The sequence below is a fragment of the Thalassophryne amazonica genome, chromosome 3 (genome assembly GCF_902500255.1).
Source record: "Thalassophryne amazonica chromosome 3, fThaAma1.1, whole genome shotgun sequence".
NCBI lineage: Eukaryota > Metazoa > Chordata > Actinopteri > Batrachoidiformes > Batrachoididae > Thalassophryne > Thalassophryne amazonica.
Window position 1 is genome coordinate 61,047,863 of NC_047105.1, and position 15,053 is coordinate 61,062,915.

Sequence of the window (15,053 nt, forward strand, 5' to 3'; positions counted from 1 at the left end):
ATGTTGCATAGTTCCTCTTTAAACTAGTCCCATCCAAACAGAGATGATGACCATTAATTATTGCCATGTGCCGATTCAAGCACATCAATTGGAAAATACCAATTCATGCAGGGAGTTAGCTTTAGTGAAGAAGAAGCTGCTAAAATGGAGAAGTGGTTGTCTCATGTTACAATGCAATTTTATTCATTTTCTACCTTTTTCATTAGAGAAAGGGGAATTCAAGAAATGCCTTATTAAATGGTTCCTATTCAAGACCACAGCAGTTTTCACTGAGTCAGTTCAATAGTTCGGGAGTAATCTTGACAACAAAGTCAGCAGTAAAATAAGTCAGACAAAAACAGATTTGTTTGGCCTTACATAAAATACTTGTTCGCGGCAAAATCCCATTTGTGACATGATTGTACCCCAGAGAGCTGCAGAGCCGCTAAAGCACAAACCTAAGATATTTTAGCGTGTGGTCCATTTCCTCTCTGCTACGGGACATCAGAAAACTTGCAGTGCCGTAGCACACAAACACACCTAAAACAAAATCAAGCAGACTGCTAATCAACGTGACCCATATAGAGAGCGAGAAGATGACAGGGTGGAGCAGTGGGAGGGAAAGTTGACTTCTGTATTAGTATGTATATACTGCATCTATCGATCCATCTGTCCGTCGGTCCATGCAGAGACAGAGGAACGGGTAAGAGGCGGAGTACATCCTCGCTGCTGCAGCATTAATTCTTCAGCTGAAATGAAATGCTGCTCCTCAGCGCAGTGATTTAAATGAGCGGAAGCTCTGCTACTGTCTCAAAGTTCTCAGCAGCACAGAAATAATCAGCAGAGGAAAACAAGCAGAAAGTAACAGTTACTTTACATCAAATAACCCAATTCATCAAAAACACAGCCACTCTCATCAACCCCTTTCCCATTTGGTAAAGTTCCCAATGTCGTGCAGTTGTGATTGGCCCAGAGAAGTCTCACTCTGCCCCACAGTCGAGTGAACCATATGTCCAGTTCTTCCCCCCCAACCAGAGCAGGCTGACTGCCGAGCCTGGACATGGGCCCAATTAAGCTCCAGCTGCACTTAACAGCAACAAGCTGAAGGTTACAAATGAGACCTGACCACAGAAATTAAGCATGTTCATTCAGGAACCTTCAGCAGGAAACTGTGGTTAAAATAAACATTTCACCTTCTTTCTGTTTGTGCAATGTGAAAACTCTACTACTGTTAACAATTCGACTGATCATGACAACTGTGATGCCAGAAGAAAAAGCAAGTCCTATATAGGCCCATGTTTATGTTTGTTTTGTCGACTACAAGAAGGTAGGACTGGGCAAACCTGATGGCCGTTTTGAAAGACCTGGGAGCAGATTGGAGGGAGAGGAGATTGATCAAAGCCCTTTACATGGGACAGACGGCAATAGTGCGAACTAACCAGGGGATGGCTGGACCATGTATCATCGGAAGAGGAGTGCGACAGGGTTGCCTACTGTTTCCGCTGCTTTTTAACATCTTTGCAGAGACAATGATGAAGGAGGCCATGGAAGGATTGGAAGAAGGAGTGAAGATGGGAGGACACTTGATCCAAGCTGTGAGATTTGCAGACGATCAGGCAATGATAGTGAACACAGCAAAAGGACTCCAGACCATCATGACAAAGCTAAATGAGGTGGTGGAGCAATACGGAATGAGAATAAACAAGAACAAGACGAAGGTAATAAAGATTGGGAAAGGTGAATATGAGCAGTTGCAGATCAACATCGATGGCCAGGTACTTGGTCCAGGTACTAGAACAAGTCCAACAATTCAAATATCTTGGAAGCCTGCTCACAGATGATGGACGTAGCAAAAAAAGAAGTGAGGAAAAGAACTGGTACGGCAAAAGACGCGTTCAACTAACATCAAGCGCTACTCACTGGAAAGACCAACCAAAACCTGAAGAAGAAACTAATCAAGACTTTAGTTTGGAGTGTACTCATTTATGGTTCAGAAACCTGGACATTGAAGAAAGAGGACATGAAGAGACTAGAGAGCTGCAAAATATGGTTTTGGAGGAGGATGGAAAAGATCAGCTGGAGAGAGCATGTGAGAAATGAAGAAGTACTGAGGAGAGTTGGAGAAAAGAGAAGCCTAAAAGTTACAATCTGGAAGAGGAAAGCACAATGGATTGGCCACATCATGAGATCAGAAGTAATGTTAAGAACAGTGCTGGAGGGGAGAGCAGATGGAAAGAGAGGGAGAGGAAGGAAGAGGTTGGCAATGCTGGACAACATACAAGAAGGGCGTGGCTATCACATCATAAAGGAGATGGCGATGGATCGAGAGAGATGGTGTGCGGTTGTGCATGCTGGACCTGCCCAAGAGCAGACCACCTAAGAGAGAGAGAGAGATAGGCCCATTAGTGCTGGCGCTTATCCCCAGGTTCTGTAGCGTGGAGCAGATAAGACTCTATGACATCTCTGGATGGAATATGATTTTATCTAACTGTTGTGGAAAAGTCTCACTACAGTACAGAGTAAATCCCTTTAGCTTCACCCCTTTTACTCACAGCAGAGCCAAGATGGATCTACATTCTAATTTGGCTCAGGTTTTACACCAGATGCAGCTCCATATTACATGGAGAATTGACAGGGGTGGTTCACACAGAGGAACCAGGAAAAAAAATGCAAAAGAAACAAATTCTGCATATTCTAAATATTTAATAAAATGTCCAAACTTACTGATCAACAACAACAAAAAATTTACACCATGAAATAAAAAATATGGACACATGTACAGACAGCACCTTAATTATTTGGACAGTGACACAAATTTTTGTAATTCTGACTCTGTACACCACCACCACGGAGTTTAAGTGAAACAATCAACATGTGTTTTGTAGATGATTTTCAGTTTTCATTCAAGAAGTTTAACAAAAATATCACATTAACCACTGAGGAATTGCAACTAGTTGGCATTGTTGCTTAACAGTGAGAAGGTCCCAGGTTTGCTTCCCACCTGGTCCTTTCTGTGTTCTCTCTATATTTGTGTGAGTTCCCTTTGGGTGCTCCAACTTCCTCCCAATTCTAAAGACATGCAGGTTAGGTGAATTGGGAACTCTAAGTTGACCGTAGGTGTGGGTGAAAGTGTGAATGTGTTTGTCTATATGTGGCCCTGTAATAGACTGGCAGCCTGTCAAGGGTGTACCCTGTCTCTCCTACAGTGACTGCTGGAATAGGCTCCAATTCCCCATAACTAGACATGGGCCGATAACTGTTTCACTGTATACCGTGGTATGAAAAAGCCACGGTATCAAAACCACTAAAATGTTCCATTATAACGTCCCTACGGTATGAGCGAGTTATGAGAATTCTTGACAGGCAGAGCAGAGGAGGCCGCTGCCGCCCTTCCCCCTGGTGCACACCTCTGTCTCTGTTTACCAACAGGCAGCTAACGTTAGCTAGCTCTGCATCATGGCTGAAGGAGACGAAGCCCGCACTGAACTTTTCCTTCGTCTAAAAGGACCAAGTCAGGTGTATGGGATTACTTTGGCTACCAATTTAATAGAAAAAGTTACCGGCTTTTTCGTTTTATTTTCTGCGGAATAGCCCTTCAAACCAAAAACGGTGGCAACAAAGCACCGTAGCTATGGCCTGTGTCAGACTCGGAGCGATTCAAGATACCCGCAAAGGATCACATGGAAGGAGTAAACTTTATCCCATCTTTGAAACCACTGAGAAGTACAAGTGGTGGACTCGAGTCATGCTTGTGGATGACCAAATTTCTCCCACAAACATGTCAAAAAGGACAAATACTTCTATTCCAAGCACTTTGTTGATGAAGCTGGGCCAAGTATTGAGCATCCAGAGTTCCGGACCTTATTCCAGCTGCGTTTCTCCCTAAGCAAGTAAGTCATGTTTCCCACGGGGCAGATGCTACATGTCTAAAAGAGGGACAATCATTTTGGTACTTTCTCTAAATTTATCAGTGGTATAGTGCTCGTAGCGGTAGACATCGCGTCAGTTAGTGCACCTGAATCACACACGCTTCATATGCAAAAAGCCATAATGTTGTTAAAGCACATTTTAAAGCTATACGTACATAATACCGTGAAACCATGGTATTTTTGCCCACGGTTATCATACCGTCCAAATCTTATACCGGCCCATGCCTACCCATAACCCTTAACTGGAGTAAGTGGGTCTAGAAAATGAATTGCACTTAGTTTTATGGTTTTTTTATATACACAATCCCTCCATTTTAAAAGGCTATAAGTGATTGGTCAAACAAAATGTACAATGTTTCATGAACATTTCTCTGAAAATGTCCTAGACTCCATTTACGTCAATCATTTAGAAATACAACCAGTATGCTACTGTATGGTAAATCATCTGAAGATGGCAGTTCTCAAAAACTGAGTCAGCGTGCAAAAAGGAAACTAGTGAGGGAAGCCACCAAAGCACCAATAAGAACTCTGTAAGAGTTACAAGCTTCTGTGGATGTGACTGGAGAAATGGTGCTTCGTGCAACTTTTAATCTGTTGCACCACCAGTGAGTTCTACAGCTTCATGTTGGAGCAGAACCAAGAACTTGAAATTTCAGCTCCAGTTTGCCAGAAGGTACATGGGAGACTCAAGCCCAGATTTAATGCTTTTGTGTATTAAAGCCCTTTTCCAATAATTATGAAGCTGATTATAGTTAGCTATCAATATAGATCAAAGATCAAATCAAAGATGATTTCATTTTTAATGACCTCTCATGGTACGCCTGCAGTCCCCCCCAAAAGGAGGCCGTGTCCCACATTTTGCTGAGTTCTGAAGTTAGAATTAAATGTGGTTGTGGTTTCACATCTCAAAGTCCTGTGATTCTAGCACCCCTTGGGCACATATTGCGGCAATTTGGGATTACCTTTCACTGCTATGCATATGATACTCAGTTATACACGCCAATAACTGCTGGTAATCTTGTTCACATAAAATCCTTAGAAGACTGCCTTGCAGCAGTGAGAAGTTGGATGTCTAGAAACTTCCTACTTTTAAACTCTGATAAGACTGAAATGATGGTTCTTGGTCCAGTGAGACATCGGCATCAATTTGACCAGTTAACGCTCAGCCTCGGCTCGTGTGTCATACATCACACTGACAAGAAGTGAGGAACCTTGGGGTAATTTTTGATCCTTCGTTGTCCTTTGGTCTCCACATTAGAAATATTACGAGGACTGCTTTCTTCCACCTGCGAAATATAGCAAAGATTCATCCCATCCTGTCTATGGCTGATGCTGAGACCCTGATCCATGCATTTATTGGACTACTGCAATGTTCTATTTTCTGGTTTACCGCAATCTAGCATTAGGGGTCTCCAATTGGTTCAAAATGCTGCAGCCAGACTTTTGACACGAAGCAAAGTTCGACCACATTACACCCATTTTGGCATCCCTTCACTGGCTTCCTGTCCCAGTGAGATCAGATTTTAAGGTTCTGCTACTAACCTATAAAATTATTCATGGACTGGCACCTCCCTACCTAGCTGACCTAATTAAACCTTACGTACCGGCCTGGGCGTTACGTTCTCAGGGTGCAGGACTACTTTGTGTCCCTAAGGTGAATAAGTAGTCTGCGGGTCACAGAGGTTTCTCTTATTGTGCCCCTGTTCTGTGGAATGGTCTCCCTGCGTTAATAAAACAGTCAGATTCTGTGGAGACTTTCAAGTCCAGACTTAAGACGCACTTATTGTTATGTGTCGACGCGGGTTGAGGAGCGGACCTGCGTCTGACGGAACCCAGCGCCAAAACAACCAGAAAGCGGTTCCAATAACAAAACAATTTATTTTCCCCCTTTGGTGCATAACAAAGTGTACAAATGAAACATGCGTCTGTCTGGCGGAGTGAAGGACAGCGCGCTCTCCAGCGCCCAAAAGGATCGAAGCCCGGCGCTTCTGGACCCACGTTCACCGCCAAACACCCCCCAGGTGGACACGACAAACCGACTCTGCGAAGGATAGAAAAGGTGAGGTAAGTCAGCAGCTACAACTAATATCCTTCAAAGGCACACACTATCAGCAACACATTCAGGTCCGAATTCAAGCTTTATGTAAATGAGCAGCTTCTCACAACAGGTGGAGGATCATCAGTCCGCATGCCACGGCAGTGAGAAGCAAGCTGCACAACTCTCATCAAAGTTCAAATATACGGCGTAACAAAATACCAAGTTACTGTTAACAATTATTCAGATAATCACCTCTGATGTGTGCTGACAGCATGTGTCCCTCACCTTTCCTCCTTCACAGGCACGATGTGTCAAACCCAGGCGTGGTCCTCAGCGTCTCACAAACGAACATCACAAGGTCGAGTTCCCAGCAATTCTGCTTGAATCACACATGACTTAAATGCAGAACGCCATCTCATTATCTGCTTCAGCTGAAAGTCTTTAAGGTTGCACACGTGAGCACCATCTACAGGTGCTGCACATCATGTTGATGAGGGTGAAGGACTATTCTGCCAGCACCTTCTCCACAGACAATAAATCAGTTTGCATACCACCTGGAGAGCAAAGAAAAGAAAAGAACACCAAAACGTCCAGCCACACCCTCCCAACACACAACAGTACCCCCCCCCCCCCCCCCCTTTAGCGGGAAGCCTCCCGGCGACCGAACAGACCAGGTCCGAGAACAGCACCTCCCTCCGGGGTCCACGTCAGGAAGCAGACAGCGGAACGCTCCCAAGGTTCACCACAGACAGCAGGACAGGGCACCGCAGCTGGAAGGCCGGCTGGCATCAACAAAAACCCCAAAACAGTCCCTAGTACAATCCAACATACAAGAAAAACATAAAACCCACCCCAAAACCTCCCCAGGGGACCGTCCCATCCAACCCCGGGAAGAAAAGAAAAACTCCCAAATGCAAAAACCCTAACACAGCCCCACAAACACAATACAACATAAATGCATGAAAGAAAAATAACAAACAACCCCCCCCAGAACGACTTGCAGAGCCCAACACCCCCCCAGAAGGCCTTCACCGCCGGTTCCAGGAGGAATAGCCAAAGCCAGAATCCCACAGAGGTCCCCAGGTACACATGGAGCAACGGCGCCCCCCAGAGGACCATACCATCAAACCCCAGGAGGCACCCTCCCCACAACCCAGGAACCCCAGACCCGGCCACACTTGGCTAGTCGGCCCCACAAGCCAATTCCCCCCCAGAGGACCGTCCCATCAACCCTGGAGGTGGAACCCGGAAGGAAACAAAAAAAAAAACAAAAGTCCAACCCCCGGAGGACTACATTAAACAACCCTGGGGGCAAATAAAACAACCGATAAACCTGTTACCTTCCCCAGCACCCCGAAAGACCCAAGATTCCTCCCAGAGCCTTTCGGCGGCTCATTTTGGCGAACGGCACAAAACATCAAGCCGGGGAAGGGAACAGGAAAAACTAACCTGGCTCCAACCCCAAGGCGCAGCGGAAAACCGGAAATACGTCTGGTGCCCCAACTCGACCATACCCCAGCCTATCGGGAGGGGTGGAACTACCGAAATGGTGAACGGCAACAGATCGGCCCACCCCTCCGACTGAGGTATGTTCCCGCTGCACCACACCCCGGCAACACCAATGACGAACGGTACAAAGGCCCACCGAGGCTGGAGTGGAACCGGGCCCTAACCAAACCAGAAAAAACACCCCTAACAACCCCCCCTAGGTGCAGAGGTCTTCTGAGAACGCTCAGCGTAACCAACCTGCACCACCCCACAACCCACAAGACGAACGGTCTTGGGGCGAGTGAGGTTGGGGTTAGGGAAGTAGGGAAATAAAAAACAACAAAACGACCCCAGAACCCAAACAGAAAATACCTAAATACAAATAATAAAAACCAACGATTAACTGAGTCCAGGACGGGCTTTGAACCGCCTGTCGTTCACTCCACCAGATACGCCCCTGAATCCCCAAACAATTTATAACCCCTTTCAGAGAAAAAAAAAAAACATTAGCCCAAACAATTTTTATTTTTGTATTTTTTTTTGTGTGTATTTTTTCGCCTGTCCCAGAACACCTGGAGAGACGTCACCACTATTTTTCTTGACGCTTCTATGACGGGGCAATATAGCGGCTTCAGCTCGTCCGAGCTGCATGGGCTCATCTGCAAGAGGAGCCAGAGGTCCCGTCGGAGGAGTCTCAGTGGGGCGAAGAAGAGGCAGCCCAGATCTGTGTTGGGGAAAGCCCCGAGACAAAAAAACCCGTTCTGATGGCCACCCTCTCTCGCGTCCACGCTCCTTCATCCGATCATCTAGACGAATCACCAACGATATTAGCTCATCTAAATCATTTGGCTCGTCACGGACTACTAGCTCGTCCCTTAATGGATCATTTAAACCAACCACAAACACTCCGCTTAATGCTGCGGCATTCCAACCGGACTGAGCAGGAAATATTCGGAAATCCACAGAATAATCCGCCGCACTCCGCCTCCCCTGCCTGTGATTCAGCAACCGCTGGGCGACGGTATAAGCAAAAACCAGAGAACATTGCATCAAAAACGGAGCACAAGCTTCAACGTTTCCCGCATAAGGCTCCGGACGACAAATAATCAATTCGGAAGCCGAATCTCTGGGTGACGGAGTTATCTGCACCGGTATCGATGGTGCCGCAGCTGCAGCAGCAGGAAGCGGAACGGCTTGCGCTGCAAGCTCCGTAACGCGGACATCTGTTTGTTTAATTTGGTTTGTGAGATGCTGTAATTGCTCCCATATTTTCTCCAAGTGTTCTTGAACTCTTTCGGCGAATGGAACCGCCTCTGCCGCTGGGTCCATTATGGAAAGGCCGGGAACTACTGTTATGTGTCGACGCGGGTTGAGGAGCGGACCTGCGTCTGACGGAACCCAGCGCCAAAACAACCAGAAAGCGGTTCCAATAACAAAACAATTTATTTTCCTCCTTTGGTGCATAACAAAGTGTACAAACGAAACATGCGTCTGTCTGGCGGAGTGAAGGACGGCGCGCTCTCCAGCGCCCAAAAGGATCGAAGCCCGGCGCTTCTGGACCCACGTTCACCGCCAAACACCCCGCAGGTGGACATGACAAACCGACTCTGCGAAGGATAGAAAAGGTGAGGTAAGTCAGCAGCTACAACTAATATCCTTCAAAGGCACACACTATCAGCAACACATTCAGGTCCGAATTCAAGCTTTATGTAAATGAGCAGCTTCTCACAACAGGTGGAGGATCATCAGTCCGCATGCCACGGCAGTGAGAAGCAAGCTGCACAACTCTCATCAAAGTTCAAATATACTGCGTAACAAAATACCAAGTTACTGTTAACAATTATTCAGATAATCAATCACCTCTGATGTGTGCTGACAGCATCTCAGCGGTCCTCAGCGTCTCACAAACGAACATCACAAGGTCGAGTTCCCGGCAATTCTGCTTGAATCACACATGACTTAAATGCAGAACGCCATCTCATTATCTGCTTCAGCTGAAAGTCTTTAAGGTTGCACGTGAGCACCATCCACAGGTGCTGCAGGTTGATGTCTAACTATAAATAACAGCATTTGTAAATGAAAAGAAAATCCATTTAGAACAAAGGCTATTGATACTGTAAACATATATTACCTCACCCCTCAAGTATACCATTCATAAAAACTTTCAACATTTTATCAAAGACATATACAAAATATACCACTTTGTTCACACACACACATATATATACACACATACATACACACACACACACACACACATATAGACAGACACCCTCTCTACTTAAGATTAGGCTTAAAACTTTCCTTTTTGCTAAAGCTTATAGTTAGGGCTGGATCAGGTGACCCTGAACCATCCCTTAGTTATGCTGCTATAGACGTAGACTGCTGGGGGGTTCCCATGATGCACTGTTTCTTTCTCTTTTTGCTCTGTATGCACCACTCTGCATTTAATCATTAGTGATCGATCTCTGCTCCCCTCCACAGCATGTCTTTTTCCTGGTTCTCTCCCTCAGCCCCAACCAGTCCCAGCAGAAGACTGCCCCTCCCTGAGCCTGGTTCTGCTGGAGGTTTCTTCCTGTTAAAAGGGAGTTTTTCCTTCCCACTGTAGCCAAGTGCTTGCTCACAGGGGGTCGGTTTGACCGTTGGGGTTTTACATAATTATTGTATGGCCTTGCCTTACAATATAAAGCGCCTTGGGGCAACTGTTTGTTGTGATTTGGCGCTATATAAAAAAATAGATTGATTGATATATATATATATATATATATATATATATATATATATATATATATATATATATATATATATATATATATATATATATATATATATATATATACTGTAATTTATGTTTGTAGCATGGCCCAAGCAGAGGGTCACCCCTTTGAGTCTGGTCTGCTTGAGGTTTCTTCCTCAGAGGGAGTTTTTCCTTACCACTGTTGCTCTGGGGGTTGGTAAGGTTAGACCTTACCTGTGTGAAGCACTTTGAGGCAAATCTGTTGTGATTTGGCGCTATATAAATGAAAGTAAATTGAAATTGAATTGAAATTCTAGTAGTATTCATGTAGAAACACTCCAGTTGTAAACAAAACTTAGGTCTGAAACAAATCATCTATCATTATACGGACTGCTGTGAGACGCCCACACAATGTGGGGGAAGAAGACAGACTGTTCTTCCCATAAAACTTTGTTCCAGAACTTTTGTAGCTCTTCCAACCTGTCCTTGTGATTCTTTGTGCTGTATAACTTGCAGTGAAACATTCAGTCCTGCCCTGTGAAGGTCTTTGGTGGTGTCACAAACTGTGGTTTCCTGTTTTTTTTTTTTTTCAGTTCTCAAAATGTTTCTATCATCAGCTGCTGTTGATCACATTTGATGTCTGATGCTCAGGGCAACCATGGTTCTTTTCTTTCCCAGAACATTACAAATTGTTGCACTGGCTATTCTCAGTGTCTGTGTAATGCTTGTGATTGATTTCCCCTCTTTTAAAATAGCTCCCTTTTCTCCCACAGACAGCTCTCTGGTCTTCATATTGCTTTATCCTGGTCTAAAACATCTATAAAGATCCTTTAATTTAAGCCACAAACCAAATTCCAATTCGGACTAGAGCACTCTAGAGGACCACGTCTGTCTGAGAAAAACAATTTTAAGCACCAGACCTGGATAATCTGAATCTGGACCAAAGTACCACTACCAGGATCCTGGTGCTTGCTGTCTTCCTTTATGGTCATCAGACTTGGATGCCAACCAGTGACCTAAGGCAAAGACTGGATGTCTTGCCTTTATGTCACTGATCAAGAACCAACTTGGGACTCCGGCAAGGACGGTCGCATTCCTCCCCTCTCCTCTCCTCATTTCTCCCTACCTCTGCTCCTTACCCCCCACCCCCGTGTCTCTCCACTCCCCTCACCCTGGCTTCCTCCCTGCCATCTCGAAGGCAGTGCAGTTTTTACTGCTGCAGCCTTCAACCCTCAAGCTGGGCGGCGTGGGCCCCTCCTGCTGTGGCCTTCACCCACTTTGCCTCAATTCGGATGACGGACTGCTTCAAGTTTAGAGCACATAAACAATGTCAAATGTATATGTGTTGTCTTTAATTTTGATGTGTGCCATTACTATGGTAAACAAGTAATAATTGTGGATTAATTGCTGTATGTTGTCTGAGGTAATTGGAGTGTAAATATAATTGCCGTTTTAGGAATCAATAATGTCTGAAGTCTAAGTCACTTCGGAGGATCCTACCGCTGGAATGACTTTGTATCAAACGAAAGAAGAGGATAAAGAGTATCACTTGCATTGTGAAGGAGCGCCAGCTATGACATTTTAGATGTGTGGCCCGTTTCTCTGTGCATGAGTGTTGAGGACCCCAGTAGCTGGAGAAGGCCAAGGGGATGCCCACGTTTCTCCTGGTAGCAGCAGATGGTTATTTTAGAGATGTGGCAATGGACCAGTTGTCTGCCTGGGTAGTTGCCATCCAGGACCGAAAGCGGTTCTGTGGTGTTATGGATGCGGCAAAGCGTGACATCAGCTTATGCTCCCAGACTTGACTTGGACCAAAATACACCTATTGGCTGACAATCATGGGATCCCAAACACATACCATTGTTCTTGATCAAAATTTTGATCCAATCACTGACCTTTATTTCTTATTAAAGACCCCTGATCCCAATTTTTGTTCATGATCACTCATCTTTGACCATGGTTCTGTCCTTTGATTCTGATCACTGCCCTTTGAGCCCGAACACTCATCTTCTATCATAATCACTGAACATTAATCCTGGTCACTGACATTTAATCCCCGAGTGAATTTTGAATCTGACTAGTGTCTGTGACTTTTGACTCTCACATGATCGATTAGATATCTATCTTTGATATCCTGATTACTGATCTTTGATGAAAATATTCATTTTTTTCATTTGAGTTGTATTGTAGGATTAAAGCAGTCTGCATCAAACTCCAGCAGTAAGAATCAGCCAGAAGGTTCTGCCTTGGCCCATGTCTGACTCTTCAAGTTTCACCAAAGTTAGTTGTGTAATACTGCTAACAATCAATAAACCAACAAATTGAAGCATATATTCACATACCCTCCGTGGCAAAGGCAACAATTCAACACCTGTGAGTGTTTTTGTTTGCCCAAAAATTGGTCGTTATGATCTCAAGTAGACATTCCAGCAACAGCTGTTCCAACATTTACAGTACTTTCAGAGGGGACCATATGGGCTGTTTTACAATCAGGGTACATAAGTGGATTTTAAAGATAAAGTTTGGTTTAATGACAAGGTGGAAATGACCAACAAAGTTTATTTTGCCATACAGGGATAACTACTACTGGTCTATTGGCAGCAATGATCATTTGGTTTGACATCCCCATTTTTTAACCAGCAGAACTAATTATACCAGTTTTTACCAAAATATTTGTCATTTCCATGATGTCTAATTTTCATGGGCTGCCAGAACTATTATTTCTTTAGTAGGTAACCACTAAATGGACTAATTTCCCTATCAAAGCCTGGTTTATAACAATCTAACTCCCAGGATCATTGCCCAGTGGGGAAACAACTTTAAACAGACATTCAAAAATAAAATGTCTGTCAAAAATGTCCTCTCTGGAAATAGAGTGCATTTCACACTCAAGTAACAGTGTTCTGTGAATATCAATTTTTTGTTTGAAGTAATTACTGTCTGTGATGCTACAAAAGGATGTGTACCTAATTCACTCAAATGTCTTTAATAATATTGAGGTGTAATTCTCCATCTGTCAAAAACTGTCCTCTCCAGAAATACTTATAGTCCATCACTATTTGAGAATGCAGAAACAAAATAGCAGTTGTATGCTCTGAGTACATACTTACCATCAACTGTTTTTAGTAGTTAGTATTCACGGTTTTAGAGTATCCCAGAATCCTTTGCGCGCTGGGGAGGGAGGCTTGACAATGGCTCAGCTTAATGCTAACTTTAACATTGAAAATGCCATAGACATGCTAATGCGTTAGCATCGGTCAACTGTTTCAGAAGACCGTAACAGGTTGGTTTAACATAAAAAAAGGTAAATATTACTCACAGACATGTTCTTTAGGGTTTTAGTGGGGAAAAAATTAAGATAAAGCGAAATATAACAAAGAACCAATGAAGCAGCAGCTCGAAGATTGAAGCAAATTAGACTCACATTAAAGACTCACAATTATCTTAGTTAGACACCTAAATACATATTTTGGTTGAACTGACCTCCATAACGACGCAATGTTGCAAACAAGTTGCCGCAAATGCTTGTTTACACTGACATCGAAATCTCGGCCTCCCCAGTGAGAACATGATTACGTGCGAGATTTGACACCGTAAAGGTGTCAATATATGGGCAGATTGCACTAATCTTAGACTGGATAATTTACACAACAATTATCATAGTTAAAAAAAGTCTTCTCTGGAAAGTTTAGGAGACCATATCTGTGAGCTCATATATGCAAACATCTGGCAGGTCTAAAATTTGGGGCATTTAAGTACCTCAGTTAGATATGAATGAATAATGTGACCAAAGTAACCACTTAGATTTTTTTTTATGCCATTGACACTTGTGTATCTTACTGTAAAACAGTCCATATCTGTTAACAAGACACATGCTGGTCTAATTAGCTGTTAGACAGGTGTAAAATATGATGAATATTGGCCGAACATTTCAAACACAGGTATGCAAGGACTTGAAAAGTAAATGTATCCAATTAATGCAGCTTTGAAGCACATCTGATTATAACCAATGGTCCAAAACGGTTCTAGATTTAAGCATTAAATCAACTCTCCAAACGTCACCATATCACCAAAAGCACTGACAGGAGCTCCCCTGAACCTCGTGGTGGACTCAACCTGACATCTGGAGAAGACCTGGTCCTGATGTAGACTAACATCACCAACCAACAGAATATAGAAAATACACACAAGTATCTGAGCTGAGTGGACAAGCCCAAAGTTGTCCCTGTGGAGGAGCAGTGTGCAGTGAGTGGAGGCGTCCACACTTACGTGTACTGCTGTGGGAAGGTTAGACCCTCTGCTCCAGGCCACGACGTTCTCAGCATCATCACCACACACACCAAGCAGACGACGCTGTGACACCTTCTGCCTATCGCCATTTTCCATAAAAAACGAAATAAAATAAAAATAGTAAGTTAAAATCTCGTCACGGTTGTTTGGGCGCGTGTAGGATTTGACGAGCGCTCCGGGCTGCTTCCGGAATTGTCCGGGTTCAGTTTGGAGACTTCATGTCGGTGTGCGTTGTGAAGCGCGCGCGGAGGAGACAGGCTGTGCGCGCGGAGGCATCGTGGAAGGTGGGAGATGGAATAATGCAGCTACCGAGACACTGCAGAGTCTCTCCTCCTCCTCCCAACACCAGCACCGCGCGCGCGCAGCAGAGGCGCGCCCACGACACGGCTCGCGCTCTCTCTCTCTCTCTCTCTCTCATCAGCACCTCGGATCCACGCACGTTCCGGTTCACCAGGCAACAGGAGGATGTCAGAATGGAGTTTGTCTTTATTTATCTCTACGGAGATAAATTTATCTGCCTGCATGCATTGTATTTTTTATGCAACCGGAAGCACGAAAGTGTGCACAGGTTCTGAGCGACAGCAGCTAATAA

The 15,053-nt window shown here is 44.4% G+C and overlaps 1 protein-coding gene across 3 annotated transcripts in view; it reads right to left on the bottom strand.

Annotated features, from left to right (window-relative positions):
• Positions 1 to 14,795, bottom strand: part of LOC117506832 (voltage-dependent calcium channel subunit alpha-2/delta-2-like) — a 151,069-nt gene extending 136,274 nt beyond the window's left edge. For 2 of the 3 annotated variants that reach the window (XM_034166462.1, XM_034166461.1), the window contains exon 1: positions 14,441 to 14,795. In XM_034166462.1, the coding sequence (XP_034022353.1) occupies positions 14,441 to 14,550 (110 nt within the window). In that variant the 5' untranslated portion in view covers positions 14,551 to 14,795. The remainder of the gene's footprint in view (positions 1 to 14,440) is intronic. The other variant, XM_034166463.1, reaches the window with a different exon arrangement.
• Between the last annotated feature and the right edge of the window lie 258 nt (positions 14,796 to 15,053).